Source organism: Danio aesculapii, chromosome 2 (assembly GCF_903798145.1).
Source record: "Danio aesculapii chromosome 2, fDanAes4.1, whole genome shotgun sequence".
Lineage (NCBI taxonomy): Eukaryota > Metazoa > Chordata > Actinopteri > Cypriniformes > Danionidae > Danio > Danio aesculapii.
In genome coordinates this window covers 25,103,360-25,119,278 of record NC_079436.1, presented here as the reverse complement: position 1 = coordinate 25,119,278, position 15,919 = coordinate 25,103,360, and the positions used below count along the sequence as shown (strand labels likewise).

At 37.8% G+C, this 15,919-nt stretch overlaps 1 protein-coding gene across 1 annotated transcript in view; it reads right to left on the bottom strand.

The window, feature by feature from the left end:
- Positions 1-15,919, bottom strand: part of ppp2r3a (protein phosphatase 2, regulatory subunit B'', alpha) — a 143,569-nt gene that overhangs the window by 46,836 nt on the left and 80,814 nt on the right. The window contains exon 3 of the mRNA XM_056475972.1: positions 1,001-3,668. Within this exon, the coding sequence (XP_056331947.1) occupies positions 1,001-3,154 (2,154 nt within the window). The 5' untranslated portion in view covers positions 3,155-3,668. The remainder of the gene's footprint in view (positions 1-1,000; positions 3,669-15,919) is intronic.

Here is a 15,919-nt window from a genome sequence, read left to right as displayed (position 1 = left end):
TTTGCAACACGTTATCTCTCTCAGGCATAATGGTTTTAGGCTATGTCATACACTATAGCACATCAATGTACACCTGGGAAATCATCAAGTAAAATACAATGAAAATGTAATGAATATGGAAGAAATTAATGTTTCTTTTTACACAATTTAACATGATTAACAACTAAACTGCAATGAGTTGAAATTAAACCAAGAGGTCAGTTAGTGGAGACAAAAATAGACCTGTAAAATACAAAAGTTGTATTTAATTTCTTTTACAGAAAGCCTTTTTTCCCCAGTTGATGAACATATCACAGTATTCTAGTTAGAAATTTGATGTAATGGTTACTAATTATGAAGGCTATAATTTTGTGCTTCAACTAATGGTAAAATGGATTTTCCACTTCTATTATGCCTATAAGCTATACACAGTTCTGCTCATATGTTATATAATAAAAAAATAATTGAATAAGAGCATTTTTGTATAACCTAAATAATTTTACATTACACAGATTTCCATATATAAAACAAAATAACTGAATTTGCGCAAATTATCATGCGAAACTTTACCTGTTCTTGATTCTTAATATTAAGATTATCTTCTTGAGTGTCAGTGACTGTTTGCAGGAGTTTTCTTACAGTTGTGTATGAATCCCTGTATCCACTAAAGCTGCTTACAGTTCTTAAAAATCCTACATGTATTGCGAGTTATTTTGTTTCTTAGGATGATCTGCATTTGACTTCATCTCTATAGTAACTAAATGATGTTTTTATCCAGCTTTGCCACTGAGGACATATTCACAAACAGCTGCAAACAGCCACTGATGTCGAAGCAGACAACACCTAGGGTTCATTCAATTTCAAACATGATTTTTTTAAAAGGTTATCTTACTTCTTCAAATCTTATTTTTACCATGTCACATCTCCAGTTGTACACCAATAAATCACACATTGCACTGATTCTCCAAGAGACATGTAAACATATAAAAACATTGCATAGGTCTAGTTTAGTTGAACTCACCCTGATGACTTCAGGTGTCTGTTGAATGAGAAGAGTTGAGCCTGTGTCCCTCACAGTAGAAGCAGGGATTTGTATAGCAGTAGGTGTATTTGAAAGTGTTGGTGCAGGTTTACATTGTGATGTTTGTGGAGGGGTAGGTGCAGTCTCAGATTCAGGTACAGGAAGGGGGAGTGGGGCAACCTCTGCTTTGGTGCTGGCCAGAGTTTCCTGGAGAAGACGCATGACTTCTCGCTCCTTAGTCTGAGTTCCTCTGCCAGCTCCGCTCTCCACCAGCTCCTGAGCAAAGCTTTCAATGCTTTCCAGAATCCTGAGCAGCAGAGCTCCATCATCCTCTTCAGTAGACTCAACCCCTGGCTCTTGTGGCATGGCCACCGAGGGTCCAGAGAAACCCACTACAGGTAGATCCTTAGCCACAGAGTTACCAATCAAATGCTGGGGGGAACCTGTCTGTAGGCCACAATTTTTAAGCTTAGGAGGCAATGGAGGTTCCTTTTGCATGTTCTGGGAAAGACACTCCAGGTCCATCAGCAGTTTATCAATATCATCGGCTCCCCCTTTATTCGTGTGTGAGGTTGACCTTGAGAACAGTCTAGAATCTGTGGTTTTTGGCAAGTACATCTGGTTGACAGTAGAGTCATTTTTCGACTTGAATGTGGTTCCGTTTCTGCTAAGCTCATGTAGTTTATCCGAAACACCACCACTAGGCTCTGAGTAGCCAGTAGTTCTTTTGGAGTATTGTCTGGACTCCGAAAGATTACAGCTGTGCTTCCCATCCCCTTTAACTGGCCTGTCCGGCATCCTTCCCATCTCTGAATCTTCCTCCTCAATGTACAGAGCCTCCATTGCATCTTTACAAAGGTTTTCATTACTGATAGACAAGAAAGAGTTTGCAGAAGAAAATGTGTCCGGTCGGCTGGTTGAAACTGTATGCTGGCAGATAAATGGTGTTGAACTGCTACTGGAGGCTGTAGGCAAGCTGCCATGGGAGAACCCATTAGTTGATGGAGGGGTTCGTGCTGACAAACCAGGGACACTCTGAATGGGTTTAATACTGCCTGTAAGTTCCCTAGAGCCCTCTGAAGGTTCTGGCTGGGAGGGTTTACTCCGAGGTTTCGTAGGTGGAGGAGACTGAACAACGTCCTCATATCGTGGAGGTTGTTCATTGCCAAAGATAGGAGAGAAGGGGATTTGTTGCAGCCCATGTATACTATTGACTAGTTCAGCAAGCTCACTGTGCTCCTGCCTTATACTTTGTCCCTGTTCCAGCTCAAGAGGAAGTCTCTTTAGGTAGTTGGAGAGCCGAGCCATCACATTTTTATAAATAATTTCAGGATTGCCTGAGTCATCAGTAGTTCCACCCATTGACTTTCTTTTAATGCACTGTTTGATGATGTCTGTGCACTTCTTCAGATCTTCTGAGCACTTGAGCAGAATGTCAAGACAGGCTTTTATGTCTTCTCCTGAGGCACTGCTGTCTGCCTTGGTCTTCTCCAGTATGCGGGTTATTAGGTTTTCCTCTGTGAGGCTGTTCAGGTAGAGTGTGGCCACATTGTTTAGGTTCTGCTCCAGGGATGCACTGCGACTTAGCTTATGCTCTTCCAGTACAGACTTCTGAAAAAGGCCAAATGGAGGACAATTTTCATCATTGCCTGTGAACTGGCCATAGATGATATCTAGATCTGTGGACCTCCTGCTGAAAGAGTCTGGCCGAACCTTGCGGCCCTTTCTAAATGTCACATGGCTTGAGGAGTACTTGATCTTCTCAAATGAAAACTCCTTGATTTTCCCACTAGCCAGGTTGATAGCCTCCCCTGTAATATCTTTGAGGCTTGCTGAGCTTTGGATGGCTGATCCTTTCTTGACTCTGGGAATTACCTGGTGGAAGTCATCACAGAAGGCAACAGGCCCAGTGTTGCCATTCTCCATAGTTTTAGACTCATGAAGGCTGATGGGCCTTTCAGAGCAGGTTCTGGATATGGGGGTATCAAGAAGTTCAGCACAAGTGCTGCGGTGTGCAACTGTGCAGTTTAGTCCATGTTTTAGTGCACCACAGGGTCCATTACAGTAGTGTACAGTGTGCTGGACACGACGGTCAATCACAACGCTGTTGTAACAGTTTATGCTGCTAACCACAATGCGATAAGTAGCCGCCATGGTCTTTGTTTATTCATAAATCCCAAAGTCAATTTTGTGATATTTCACTAGTCACTTAAAAAATATGGAGAAATGATATGGAGACACCTTCATATAAAATGTGAAAGTATATCAATCCTAAATATCTTAAAGATATTGCCTTTCTTAGCTTTAACTGCTGCTTCAGTTCAAATTTGGATTCCAAAAGGGAAAAAGGGATAATCAAACCAATCCTTCACCGGTGCCCCATAGTTAAAGGGAATCTGCACTGTAACATTTAACAGGAAAACTATCCATTCCTTAGCATGGGCCCCAATGGCCTAATGATAGGCCTGTGTGTAGCGCACCAGATCATCCCCACTGTGAACAGCCGAGGCCTGTGGGCATGAATAAGTCCTCTCCAAAGCCACAGTATATAGCCCACCTGGTGACAGCCTTCCGTTGATGTGTTCAGCAGATGTTGAACCCTTTCCCTTTGCTTTATTTTGCTTTACCAGTCAGAATAAGATGTTTAAGAGTCAAATGTGAAAGCCACCTGTGAGAAAAAAAAGACAAAAGTGGGTTAGGGAGAGAAAAGGTACTTATTTAGATGTGTTGAAATACAGATAATCTCTGACGCTGACATTCGAATCATTCAAATAGTCTTAAACACTGTACAAAAGAAATGATGGAAGGGTCTTTCTGCCTTAAAGTGACGTGTACTATAATTGTTGTATTACATAATATTATGTCTGTGTTTGTGCATTTCACAGTTGCTTTTATCCCCACTGACTTCCATTCAAGCTATAGAGAAAAATGTCATGCTTTTCCTGGCAATCAAATCCATGCACATGGCATTGCAAGGCACCATACTCTATTGTTTGATATGGAATTGATATGGATTGGTAAGTATTTGGCTGAACAACACAACAGCAATAACAACAACAACCAACAGTAAATTGGAAGGTTTGTTCAATCACTGTACAGTATTGAAAGCACAAGTGAGACATGCAGTATCTTTTACATTACGTTTAATGTCTTTGGTTAATTTGTTTAACACATCTCTCCATTAGTTTAAGAGCACATTACTTTCAACTTCTCTTTGGTTCTGCTAAACCACATGAAAAGCTATGATAAAAAGCATAAAGCCTAGAAAAAAAAGTCTACAAGGCAGCAGTGAACCACAAACTACAACTTTCAAACAAATATGAACCAAAAAATAAAATGAAGTGCTGTAATTCCTAATGCTGGCATGTGTTTATAAAAAAATACCTAAGCCTCAGGCATCTTAGGTCTCCTGTGTTATCAAATGTAGTCCTTAAGCCATCTTCAAAGAGTCCCACATCAGTGGAAGCCGTTAAAGAGCTTGTGATGAAAGTACACAGACACTCCATTAGCATTCTTTGACAACACAGCGCACCGTGCCTCTCTTGCCTATAAAGCGAGTTTACTCAAGAGAGAGTCGTTCAAATACAAAAATGCTATAATTGAACAGTTCTACTCTACCCTAGATTTAATACTAAATAAACGAACAATCTTTCCTGTATTGCTTTATTTTTATAGTTCATTACTAGAGGTTAATAGCACCTTTTCTTTTACACAAACATTTAGTCATACATACACAGTGCTTAGCATATATAAGTGCACCCCTCACAAATCTATCTTTTTTAAATGTATATTTTTAATAGGAAGCTATGCAATATTATATACAGTTAAAGACAGAATTATTAGCCCCCCTTTGAATTTGTTTTTTTTTTAAATATCTCCCAAATAATGTTTAGGAGAGCAAGGAAATTTTCACAGTATGTCTGATAATATGTTTTCTTCTGGAGAAAGTCCTATCTGTTTTATTTCGGCTAAATTAAAAGAAGTCTTAGTCTTTTTTAAAAACTCTTTTAGGGTCAAAATTATTAGCCCCCTTTTTTCTTGATAATCTACAGAACAAACCATTTCTATACAATAACTTGCCTAATTACCCTAACCTGCCTGGTTAACCTAATTAACCAAGTTGAGCCTTTAAAAGTCATATTCTGTATGTCTGGCATAACATTAAGGCTTATCAATTATGAACATTTTCATATTTTGGATGAACCACCCATTTGCCAGGTTCAAATTCTGAAAAATTCTCTCCTAACATTACATCATGGATTTGGAGTGACATGAATAAATAATCTCTTCATGTCTCTACTGCTCACTCTCTCTCTCTCTAATGATAATTAAGTCAACAGATGAGTCATTGTGAGATTGGAGACATATTTATTTGAATACACATGTATGGGAATGAGCTCATTATGTGATTGTCTCAACTGAAACCGTTCTCCACAGTCAGCAGCATGCTCCTTTATTCTCTTATTCATTTTCTCTCAGCTTTTTTGTTTTTCTTCCATTTTTCTTCCTCTCGCAGCAGGCCTCATTAAAGCCTTGTCTTCTCTGTCTCCGCAGAGAATGAGCCTCCAGGATTTCCACCACAACCTCACCTCATATAAACTCTGACTACGGCCACGCACGACAGCATTCAAAGCTGTACGATCTGCATTCACAATATAGCTTGGCAAATGCCTTATACTGGTTCCTCACAGTATCAGAACAATGGTCTCTGATTAATGTTTTTCAGCATGGATTCATTATAGATGGTGGCGGCACCAGAAAAAAGCATTCAGAGAGTGAGATTTACAGGGACAACCCACACCCTCCATATTCAGCAAGGAGACAATGTTTACAATAGAACAGTCCTGCTTGCCCAGACAGTTACACTAAAAGCTGATGTTGGCTGTGAGAAACTCTGTGGACAATGACTCGCAAACTTTTACAACAAGACAAAGAGGTGCAGAGTATTGCATGATTAAACAACACTCTGAGCCACTTCTGGGGTTCATGAAACTTCTACAGTTTTCACTTTTCAATACTATACATTGCTCTGAGAGACAAATACATTTGCTGAATGTCCATTGTCTGCCATAAGAATGCCTCGGTATGACATTCAAGTACCAACGGACACCCCAAAAGTTCAAATTAGACTAAATTCATTAATTATTTGTGTTATTCTGATGGGTGTTCGGATTTGTTTATAGAGTAACATTGAACTCTACATCAGTGCATGATGGGAATTATTAGCAACGTTATTACATTCAATCCACAACGTCTGCAATCAATCCTCAGTACATTCACAGCACTCTAGAGTTTGAGTACCCTATTGAATATATTGAATGCTGTAAATCTGAAAAGTCTTCCAGATTAAAATAGTACATTTAAAAATGATCTTATATTGTACATTAGGATCCAGCTTCCAGGATATGCAATGGTATAAGCACCATTTTGTGCTTGATAATTCAACACCTCTTAATTCAGTCTCTCCGCTTGTGATCTACAGTATCTAGTCTGTCATAAACATGTTCAGGAGTGTTCAGCGATGCACAATGTTCAGTTTCTTGCTCAGACTAATCGTTTTTCCTTATAAATCTATAATTTATCATCAGGGGACACTGTTATTAATTTTGTCTAGCATGTTTTATTTTTGCCAGTAGTCAATGACTATAAGCCAGCACCAAGGATCTTATTTAATGTTCAATATTTTACTAAAGAATACAGTCACCTGCATACCGGATTGTGTATGATAGCATCAAAGTGTATATGAAACAAAATTACATTGTTATTGAATATATGCATGTACAGTAAGACTTTGTCTCCTGTATTTATCCGATTTATCCTGTTGTCAGGCATGTACTTTCTTAGGTTATTTAGTAATTTAATGGGGTCATTGACTGAGAAATGACAATTCCCTTGATCTTCTGATTTATAAGAGGTAATTGTACTATAAAAATATCCTGAAGGTTCAGAACTTGGCTTATTTTGCCAGAACACATTATTATGTCATAATGTGGCTAAACTCCACCTCCACAGAAGATCAATGCTTGCTTCTATATCACTGCTTGTTTAGCTCCACCCACTGATTCACACTGTGATTAGCCTATCTCAGTTTATTATATTCACTATGTTACATAACTGCCCCCTGCTGGTCATGTCTTTCTTGTGTTAGACCATGTTGTGCTCTGCCGCACAGTACTGCAGCACTACGTGTGGTCACATTCATTCATTCGCGCATGCTCAGTAGCCACATCTGTAGGTAAATAATGAGAGGCAAACACAAACATAGGCAGAAACCAAATTTAAAAGAAGTTCCAAAGACAACAAGACACTGTATAGTGCCATGTGGAAATTTTTACCTTGCCCTCATTGTGATCCCAATATACGGGAAGAGTGGATGAGCTTAATTTTTAATGAAGTTCTAGACTGCATCTGTAATAACTGTAATAATATTGTACATTGGATTCATTTATAAAGCACAAGACAGAATTTTCAGACAGAAGTGAATATGCTGACAGAAGAATATACTGTATCTGAAAGTAATTTCACACCACAATTCTGTGTTTACTGCTGTTTTGTCTGTTTTCATAAATCCTTTGATATGTACTCAGTATTTTAGGATTTTAACCTAAATTACAGTTAACCTAAATTACTGTGTCCATTTATGATGGATGTAGGCTGTCACGCAAACACACAGAGGTGAACATTGGTGACAATTTCTTTTGAACTTTAGGACCTGATTTTTAAAAATAAAAATGGTTAGGGAACCAGACCAGTAGGCATTAAGTTCCAAATCACAAACCATGTAGGTACTGATAGCCTTGTTGGCAGTGCGCCAACATATAGCATATATATCACTGGGATTCAGATGTCCCAAGTTCAAGTCCTGGCTCACAAACCTTTTCAGATTCCTCTCCAACTTTGGCAAAAACAGCTATTCAAATGGTGTGATGAGGGGATCAAAAAATAGGCCATTACTTTTAAAGGGCAGTATGGGGGCTCAGTGGTTAGTACTGTGGCCTCACAGCAAGAAGGTCACTGGTTCAAGTCCAAGCTGGGCCAGGAGGCATTTCTGTGTGGAGTTTGCATGTTCTTCCCATGTTGGCATGGGTTTCCTCCGGGTGCTCCGGTTTTCCCCACACTCCAAACACAGGCCAATAACTGAATTGGACAAACTAAATTGGCCGTAGTGTATGAGTGCATGTGTGAATGTGAGAGTGTATGGGTGTTTCCCAGCACTGGGTTGTGGCTGGAAGGGTAAAACATATGCAGGAATAGTTGCCGGTTCATTCCGCTGTGGTGACCTCTGAAATAGAGACTAAGCCGAAAAAAAAATGAATGAATGAATTGTCAGTGAATCAGACCAGTGGGCATTTAGTTCCAAATTAACAATCCACGTTGGTGTTGATAGCCTCGAGGGTAGTATATATATCACTGGGATTCAGGTGTTCCAAGTTCGAGTCCCGGCTCACAAACCTCTCCAACTTTGCTTTCCATATAATATACGATCTTATTTAAACCTATGCCAATAGTTTTGAAGGCAAAAACAGCTATTCAAGTGGTGTGTTCTCATGAGGGGATCAAAAATATTTCAAAAATACGCTATTACTTTTAAAATATTGATAATATTAGAAGTGAACTACAGAGAACAGTACAAAAACTGCAGTTTACAACCCCTTTACCATGACAGTCTCTAGTTTGATAGTATTCTTTTGAGCAACATTTATATGAATCACAATAGCTGGGATTTTTGTTAAATATCAAAGGTTGTGTCGTAAATATAACAACACCGGGCTTGTGTTTCTGTTTACTATGGGCAGCGTTGACTTTCCATGACCAAGGTTCAGCACACGGCAGTTGTTTATCATAGTGGATAACACTCTTGAGCTCCAGTGTCCTCAAACAGATCCTCTTGATCACATACTCTGCTTTCAAAACAGGCTTTGACGTAGCTGGTTGTTGAGTCTGCCTGAACTAAATATGACAGGAAGAAGTAGACCGTAGCAAAGTGACAGCTTTTTAATGACAATTTAATGGGCTGATCAACACACGATCCTGCGCTCTCTCCTTTGCCTGCCATTTCTATTTCCAGGTCGGTGGGGGGTTAAAGCAGAAGCCTTCACACCTTCGCATCACTCAGTGGGTGCAGACGCCCATACAAACATCTAATATGTCTGACTGGAGTCCTCTTACCACATAGGACCTCCCCCTGCTTAAGAATGGCTAGGGTTGTATGAAAATTAAGATGAATGTTCCTAGAAGATTACGTTTTAATTGTCAGGCAACAGGCTTTATCTCAGCCTAATGCTGTAATTAGCATGCAGCGATTGTTATGGAGAAAGCAGCGCATAAAACGCAAACACACCACTGTTTGGAGAGCAAGACAACATCCACCCACAGTTTTGAGACTCTGGCATGAGCATAAGGAACGAGGAAGCGGCGGCCTCATTATCTTTCTCCTCTCGTCGCCTTCACGCCGTACATTCGTTCGGTGTTTAATTACACTGTAGCAGTCACAGAGTGAGAAGTCGCACCCGTGTCCTGTCACATCTGCCAGCGCTTTTCAATTTAGTGTCAAGACTCTGGGTTGTACAATGTTGGCAGCTTTGGAGCACTTTCCTCGAAATAACACCAGCAACATGCTGAAGTCAACGAGAAAATAGATCTTGTTATTTTTGCCAGGTAGAGCAATAAATCATGACATGCTGGTCTGCTTCTATTTGGCCCAATTAAGAGTTGAGGGATGAAGAACCGATATACTGTATAGTACAGTAGAGCTCATTATGGGAGCACTATAACTGGAAAGGTCTCCCTTCGGAAGGTAAATTAAGAGTTTTTCCTTGTTAGCGGTCAGGCCTGGTCTTGTAACCGTGCGAAAGCTGCCTGCCGTGAGCTTTGTTTGTCTCAGCTTGAGTAATGACTTTTCAAAGGCTGTCGCTGCAAGAGAGAACCTGACCCCCGTGACAACAATACATTAATAAAGGAGGGATTACACTCTCGCTGGCTACTAAGTCCTTCACACGTTGACCAGGACACACTTTTAACCCTTCAGAGCTGCAAAGGGAAGGCGAGAAGGATGGAGGGGATACAACGGGAAAATAACAATTTAGTGCAAAATGTGGCATGAAGTACTTGATTATTATGCAGAGTGAGAGACTGGAAATGAAATGGAGTGCAGAATACAATTATCAAAGTGAAACAGAGCCTGAATCAATTTCATTATCACAATGGTTATTATAATAATTGAATGGTTTTCTTTTGAATCTACAGTCCTACACGCATTAAATGTGCAGTAAAACCAAATGATAAAACATACAATAAAAAGTAGGCCAAACTACAAAGAACATTTATATAAAGGTTTACAAAGACTTAGCAAAAGTTACTCTATACATGCAGTACAGTATTGAGTTCTGTGGCCACTTGAAACATTTGTTTCAGGTTTGGTATGAGAGTAATTGAAAAGATATGCGTCACACACAAAATTTACACCAATTTAAACAAACAACTGCTATTTAATTTTTATCAGAGATTATCACCAACATAACATTTTCATCTGATTTTAATTTCTGTTAATAATAAAGGTTGGTAAATTGCGACCCTAATCATAACCCTAAGTGTTGTGTGCTATATGGAAATGAACTAAAAATGTATGTCAAAATCCTTTTCTATGAACTGACGTAGAATAAAGAATACTGAGTTTTCAAATCTGAATTTGATTGACAGAAATTTAGAGATCATTCAACCTTTTTTAACTGGAAAAGCAAAGTTTGTCATGACATTGTCATTTAAATGCCGGCTTGAGAGATCATCATTTAAAACACTTTCTCGTTTGAAGGTTAATGTGTCTTACAAATACAGTGATATTGATGAATAGATGCATTATCATTCAGAAGTGTGAATAACTGTGAAATATTATCATTTAAAAGCACATTTTATTGTGTTATTGTTTAAAGTTTAATTTATTCATGCCAAAGTTTCAGCATCATTACCCAAACTTTTTCATATGAAGGTCAAAAAAACAGACTTGATTGAGGGCAGTGGGCCGCAGGTAAATATGCCAAACTTTATTAAAGTTGCCATTGGTGATGTCCAAATTTATTTAATATTTAAATATAACTAGAAAGGATTGTTTTATATTACCAAATGCAGTATATATATTTTGAAATTTTATAATGAACTTATTACAGTAAAATAAAACAATCCAATTCATAACAAAATGGAGTTACACTAGTCAAGCTGAACCTGTTTCTTGATTTTCACTCCAATATTATATGCATTGTCCTCTATCCATTGAGTTACATTAGTTATATTTAAAAAATATACATTTAAATAATTAAATAAGAGCATTTAAATGAAACATTTATTTTCAGTATGCTTTTTGTAGTTCAGAAATAAAATAAACAAACAAAAAAAGAAAACACATTTTTTAATTGAAAATTAAATTTGAAATTACGATCTCTGTTAAAGGCATTCGCCCCAATCCTCGCTATCATTCTCATTCTCTTCTCATGTGGGATGGAGGGCCAAGCAAAAGGTTACCATGGGCCAACTTTGGACTTCTCTGCTTTAGTGTCACATCCTTTGTAATATGCTGATTTTCTAACTGTTTTCAGGGTTGAAAATATCTGTGCTGCTTAATATGTTTGCATAAACCATTTTAAGGTTTGTTCACGGATACTAGATTTTTAGTTTTAGTTTATTTCAAATAGAATTTGGTAACAACACAAGTTACTGCCTGTTATTATTTATTTATTTCTTTAAAAACTGGCTCCAAAATGATGAACATTAGTGAAGATCGACAGCCAGAACAATAGCCCACATACCAGGCTATATAAATCTTCACATTTAACAATAACACATTTTAACACAAAATGTCGCACTTATTCTTTTTCATATCTTGCAATAAAAGTCTCTGACCCAATTCGACAATTCGGTTTTCTCTCCCAAATGTTTTCCGGAGCCTTTAAACACTCTGTGAGAATAAATTACTTCCAAAAGGAGACGCAGAGAGATTGTAATCCAAAATTTTGTTGCAGAAGGAGCAAACCAGCAGTTAGCAATTAAATCTTAATTAGAGTGTATTGTTTGGAAACCACATCAGTTAGAAAAACGGAGCGATGGTTGTAACAACTCACACTTGTACTGTATGAAGACGTCAGAGCAGCAGGATTGCCTTAAAGACAGAAACCAACTAATCAGCAAAACCTTCTGTTACAACAAAGCAGCCTTAGGAACAAAAATACTCTGCACTGATAATCCTGATTTGCTGCAGCAGTAATGACTGCAACCTCTGTGCATGACTTTCTTATCTAACTGACTGGAGGTCACAAAAGGTGAAGAGAAGTCAAAGAAGAGGAAGAGAGATCTTGTATATGTTGTCCATTATGGGACATATATACAGACTCCATTGTGCATTTTGTTTTCAACTCTTGGACCTGGCCTCTCCACAGCAGATGCATCATATCGCTTGTTCATCTTCAGGAAAGAGTATTTCATTTCTCCTGTTTTTCCGCTTACTATTTCCCTTCACTTAACCTCCCCGGGGTCTCCAACAGGATTTAGATATGGTGACCAGAAGCTCCTGACAGGGCACACAGAAAGCATGGGAACAGAGCCTCTGACTCAGGGCAGGCATTTACATTATGCATTTGACAGGCGCTTTTATCCTAAGTGACTTGCAGTGCATTTAAGGCACATTTTCATCAGTTTGTGTTCCCTAGAATAGGACAGTTGGTACTTTACCGCACTGGGAAAGAAATTAAAGCTTAAAAAGAACAAAAGCTTTAAAAAAAAAAAGATATCTGCAAAAGAGAAACTGGCGATTTTTGAAGCCTTGCAAATTTGTTTTGGTTAAAAATAAACTCTGATGTTAGTGTGGTTGACTTGAATAAGTGTGAATGCTGCTATCTTTGGTGTGTAAGCAACTGGATTAAGACATGTCCGCTTTCAATCAAAATCTGGTGAAGCTTGTTGATTGGCCAGCTGGATGCTGGGCTTCTGCTTGTTTCAAACTTTCTTGATGCAATTAATTGTTAAAGCTTTTACCATGGTATACGGTATATCATGATATTGACCTAAGCTGCAAGAAAGTTTACTTTAAAATGTTTAATAACCAATAAACACTTAGGTCATGACTTAATAGATACAGATTTCAACCAAATTTAACAGAAAAATTCAACCCAGGCTCATTCTGAAAACATACCGCGATATACATTTCTGGAGTGTGCCAAATACGTCCCAGGAGCTAGGTTTTTTTTTGTTGCAGTTTTTGTTTTTGCCACCAGAGGCTGCTGTGTAGGCTTTTTGAGATCTCAAATGTCTCTAGCGAGTGCCAATAGCACCTGTTCTTCTCAAGTAAATCCACCAGAGGCCGCTGTTAACTGATTGACTGACTGACTGACTGACTAACTGACTTACTGATTAACTGACCAACCCTCCTTCTTCCCTAAACCCAACCAATAGTGTTTTTAAAAGCAGCAATTGACCCGCCCACCCATTTCCTACAGCGCGAAAGTCGTCCACATGGAGGTAAGTGATCAGCTGATAAGCACAAAAAGGAACGGCATCATATTGTCCCATATCATTCGTTTTAAAGATGAAATTCGGTCATACTACATAGTTTGCGATCTCTTGAAATTAGGGCTATAGGGTATAGAAACTTATAGGGCTACATTTTCAGAATAAGCTTGTGTTGGAAAAATTTGTAAATGCCAGTTTAAGGATTAAAATCAACAGTTAGAAAAAGACAGATTTATTAGCTACTGTGTTAATATTAATTTACAAATACAACAAAATTTTTATAGTTATTCACTTGATTTAATAAAATGATGGGACTTCTTGCTGTCAGGCGACAGTGCTACCAACCGAGCCACCCCATCATCTAAGAATAATAAAAGTTTTGTAGTTTCGTTAAATTAACTAATGTTAACTATTGGAGTTTTATTGCACAGTGTTAATATATAAATAGTGATTGAATTTCAATCAATTTTTCAGCGTGTAGTAGGTCAGATTAGCATGTGAAAATGTTCATGTTTAAACTATTAAGCTTACCAATTAAGTTTCCAAGCATCTGGTGCTACTATGAACACCACTGCAAATGAATATAGTTGTTGGTGCTGAATGTATACTTAATGATAGTTCACCCAAAAATGAAAAATAAAACTCACCATAAACTGACCTTCAAGTGGTGACAAACCAATATAAGTTTCTTGTTTTCTGTGTAACACAAAATAAGCTATTTTAAAGAATTTTGGAAACATGTAAGTAGGAAAAACAAATACTAGTAAGTGCTATAAGTCGGTGGTTCCAGGTTTCCAACATTCTTCAATATGTTTAATTGTGTTCAAAAGAAGAAAGAAACTCAAACAGTTTTGTGACAAATGAAGGGTGAGTAAATGGTGACAGAATTTGTATTTTTGGGTGAACTATCCATTAAAGACATCACTTTTAGGTGACTCACATCACTTCAGAGTTCCTAACAGCTGTGCAAATGAAACCAAGAAAAGAGACTGCCTTGGTGGAATATGGCAATAACCTGGTTCCTATCACTAGCACTTTTAAAAGACACAAAACAACCCAAAGCAAAAGAAATATGCAACAAGGAAAAATCATCAGAGGACGAACTCTTTCAACTAAGACTGTAACCAGTCTGACAACTGTCACAACATAATATGAAATACCAGGACAGGACATGTTGTTATGTGTTGTTATGCTGGGATGCTCTTCATAAACAAGGTATAGACGTCAGAGTAAAATCCCATTGGTCCAAAATTCCAGTGCACTACACTATAGTTCAAAAGTTTGGGCAATGTTTATTTCTTTACATAGTAATTTGCTAAATGAATTGAGCAAACGTTACTCTAAAGAATTGAATTGGCTTTAAAGGTTGTCAAATTCATTTATAATTTATCAAACCATCCTGAATAAAACTTGTTTTTTCACAAAAATCTTTAGGAACAGCTGTTATTACGCTTCTAATTGTATGAAACATTTCATTAGCAACAAATTAGCATAGTCACAATGATTGCTAAAAGATGAAGCAACTGTTATGATCACCAGCGATCTAGTGGCTGCAGATTGTTATTAAACAACTACACCTTCATACACACCAGTTCCTGTTTCACTTTGATTATCCGCACACACACACACAGCCAGAGTATTGTAATGAACTGATTAGATGGACTTTATACACCGCAAACATACACTTCAGTGCTGAGTCTTGTTAAACTGTTTTTGTGACATTACGACATGTTTTCTTTGCCTTGCCGCGTTTGACCCTTGCTTTGTTGTGTTTGTTAATGTTGCTTGCCGCCTGTACTGACTATTCGCCTGTTATTTGACCACGACTCTGGATTCCCTGTATGTATCTGTTTGACCATTGCCTGCCTGACCATTCTAATAATAAACCTGCACTGAATCCTCAACTCTGTTGTCAACACTCTTTACATTACAGCAACATTGAAAACTGAAATAAAGGCTGGATTACATTTTTAAACTTTAAAGATATGCACTCATAAACTTTTATAAGCACACACACACACACACACACACCCATAGCATACAGTAAAAGTCAGTTATTAGCCCTCTTATGAATGTGTTAATAGAGAGATTTTTAACACATTTTTAAACTTTATAACTAATCATTTATTTTGTCTTTGCCATGATGACCGTATACATTAAATATCTCTAGTTATTTTGCTAAATATTAGTATTCAGTTTAAAGAGCAACTTTAAGGATTACCTTGAATATTAGGTTTTTCTTCCATTTCATTTGATTCCTGATTAATCGAAGAAAAAAACGTATATATATATATGTCCAAGCCTTATGACCATAAGAGATTTCTTTCAAAAACATTAAATAATCATGAGACAGTGTTATAGAAATACCCAGCAGACTCTTTGTCACGTTGCAGAAATGAGCTAGACAGGTTTAGTTTTCCTAGT